This window comes from Arachis duranensis, chromosome 6, assembly GCF_000817695.3.
Source record: "Arachis duranensis cultivar V14167 chromosome 6, aradu.V14167.gnm2.J7QH, whole genome shotgun sequence".
Lineage (NCBI taxonomy): Eukaryota > Viridiplantae > Streptophyta > Magnoliopsida > Fabales > Fabaceae > Arachis > Arachis duranensis.
The window spans coordinates 16,197,022-16,199,995 of record NC_029777.3 but is presented as its reverse complement, the minus strand read 5'-3'; the positions used below and the strand labels follow the sequence as shown (position 1 = coordinate 16,199,995).

At 41.2% G+C, this 2,974-nt stretch overlaps 2 protein-coding genes across 2 annotated transcripts; both read left to right on the top strand.

Annotated features, from left to right (window-relative positions):
• Positions 1 to 929: 929 nt before the first annotated feature.
• Positions 930 to 1,799, top strand: LOC107493051 (uncharacterized). Its single transcript, XM_016114128.1, has one exon. The coding sequence runs from the start codon at positions 930 to 932 to the stop codon at positions 1,797 to 1,799; it is 870 nt and encodes a 289-aa protein (XP_015969614.1).
• Positions 1,800 to 1,915: 116 nt separating this feature from the next.
• LOC107493052 (uncharacterized) lies at positions 1,916 to 2,773 on the top strand. The gene is made up of 3 exons (XM_016114129.1): positions 1,916 to 2,038; positions 2,089 to 2,432; positions 2,515 to 2,773. The coding sequence occupies exons 1-3, from the start codon at positions 1,916 to 1,918 to the stop codon at positions 2,771 to 2,773; spliced, it is 726 nt and encodes a 241-aa protein (XP_015969615.1).
• Positions 2,774 to 2,974: the final 201 nt, after the last annotated feature.

The window sequence follows — 2,974 nt, the reverse complement described above, 5'->3', positions numbered from 1 at the left end:
ACGGAACACTAACGTAGATGCCTACGTGGCTAACTTTGTCCACTGTGGAAAATGTTTTTCCTAGTGACCGTTACTGAGAAACCAAAAAAAAAGAAATATTAATTTAAATGGGTGAACAAATTATTTTCATAACAAAAACTTTATCAAATTAGTCTATACATTACTTTTTCGTTTGCGTTGCTCCACAAGGATTTGAGTCACAATAATACTATATTCAATTATTATTGATCATACAAAGTATTTTATTTAAAATTTGAGTACTTGCATGAATATTTATATTTAAATTTAATCTTTTTTTATTGTTTTGCATGAAATAAAATAATTTTTTTAATTTTTAAATTATTAATTATGTAAAAGAGTATTGTATTTGATATAACATTTCGAGTTTTTGAAAATTAAATAATTAACTATTTATGAGTTAAAACATTATATTGAGATGTAATTTTTAAGAAAATTAATTTTAACGAAAATAATTAAATAAAATTTTATGGTTATTGAAGTTTAATTTAATTATTATTTATTTTATTAAATTTAAATTATTTATCAAAAAAATTTGATAAGACAAAAATTAAATTAATTTTTATTGTTATTATTATTAGGGCAATTTACTTATTTAAATTGTTTCAGTCTCAATATTACGCAGATACATTATTTCAAAAACGGATACGTAAATACATTGATTCACATATTTATATAAATCGCTACTGCCAGTAGCGATTTACAAGAGAGCAGAAACTGCTAGTACCAGTCGCGGTTTACATGTATGCTGGGTTGGTCATAAACCGCTACTGCCAGCAACGATTTATGTAGGTTGGTGTGGGTGCGTAAACCGCTGGTCCCTATAGCGGTTTACGTTTAGTATGTGTTAATGGGCTCCCTATATAAACCATGGAGGAGCCAAATGTGGAGAGGTAGAGTGTTATTCACAAATGGATGGGGATGATAGTTTTGTGGCTCTGGTCCACTGCTCTGGAAAAATTCAAAAGAGTAAAAGGCATGGTGTGAAATTCACAGATAGAGAATTGGTTAGTATTTTTATCCGATCTTCGAGTACATTGGCAGAGATTAAGCTCAGCATACTACGAAAGCTTGGTACCTGTGGGACGAAGTTGGTAAAAAAGTTTTTTTACAAGATTCTCATTACCGTTGTGTCAACTGGTGTGAGATATGAGACCTTTGTGATAGGGTCGGATGAAGACCTGCAGGTCTTGTTTCACTGTAGGCGTAGTTTTCCGGAGGTGAGGATACCTGAGCTATTTGCAAAGTTGGAAGATCGTGTGGATAGCTCCGGGGCATCGGCACCAGATCCTCAGTCGACCACAGTCGGTGGTGTCTCGACATTAATGCCTGTGGTAGCAGTGGCTGTTCTAATTCCTGAGCCCGAACGTGCTGGGGTTGTTCATGTAAGTGTGCCTCATTGTGTGCCTGAGGTTGAATTTGAGGCCAGACCGGATCGAGTTGAGAATGCTCTGTGTGATGATGATTTCGATGAGGAGCCGGTCGATATTGGTGGAGACAGTGATGATGATATACCAAGAGGTACACGTACAACCCATGGAGGTTCCGGTTCTGGAACACAAGAGTACCCTCCCCACCTGTCGTCTTTGAACTTGGAAGCCATCGGCCAACACCAGAATGTAGAGGCAACATTCGATGGGCAGGGTATGCATGATGGGACAGGTTTGACTGAATTTCAGATTGGCCAATCGTTCCAGAGTAAGGAGGAAGTCGTGCTTAGCATAAAAGATTACAGCATTCGGCATGGAGTTAGTACAGGGTTATGGAGTCAGACAATCTAAAATACCAAGGGAGATGCAAGGAGTTCGGTAACGGGTGCACGTGGTTAATTCGGATAGTCATGCGGAAAAGGAAGAGCACGTGGGAAGTTTAGAGGTACAACGGACCACACACGTGTATGGCCACATCGATATCGAGCGACCACAAGCAGCTTGATTATCATGTCATCTGTGCGAGAATCTTTCCATTAGTTAAAGCTGATGCGTCGGTGTCGATTAAGGTGTTGCAAGAGGCAACAGAGGCAACATATGGTTTCAAGCCTAGTTATCGAAAGGTGTGGTTGGCAAGCAGAAGGCAGTAGCACAGATCTACGACGATTGGGAGGAGTCATATGCGGATCTTTCCCGCTGGATCCTTGGGGTCACATTCACCATAGACGGTTCCGTTGCTCTGCTAAAGACCTCCCCAGTTAGAGTGGGTGACCAGGTTGATGAAGATAGAGTCTACTTTCATCGCATGTTTTGGACATTCCCTCCATGTATTGAGGCATTCCGCCACTGTAAGCCACTCGTCAGTATCGACGGGACACACCTGTATGGCAAGTATGGAGGGACCTTGTTGTTGGCGATTGCTCAGGATGGGAATTTGAATATTTTGCCTGTTGCATTTGCACTAGTGGAGGGAGAAAATGCAGAGTCTTGGTCATACTTTCTGACCAATCTTAGAAGACATGTTACTCCACAGGAAGGTATTCTCGTGAATCGTGATCTCTGATAGACACAATGGCATCAAGGCTGCGCTGGAGTCCCCAGATAGTGGTTGGCGACCTCCTCATGCTTATAGGGCATTTTGTATTCGGCATGTTGCTGCAAATTTCGCCCTCACCTTCAAGGGGCAGGATGCAAGGAGGTGGCTGGTAAACGCCGCTTATGCGAAGACGGAAGCAGAATTTGACTATTGGTTTGATATAATGAGGTCAGAGAACCCGACCATGTGTGATTGGGCAAACAGGATGGAGTATGAGATGTGGACATAGCACAAGGATGGGGGGAGACGATATGGTCACATGGCGACCAACATTTCCGAGTGTGTGAACTCTGTTTTGAAGGGCACAAGAAATCTACCAGTGACATCCTTGGTTAAGTCCACCTATCTTCGGCTTGCTGAGTTGTTTGTTGTCCGGGGGCAGACGGCAGAGGTACAGTTAGGGTCCGGTCACCGATATTTGCAGGCACTT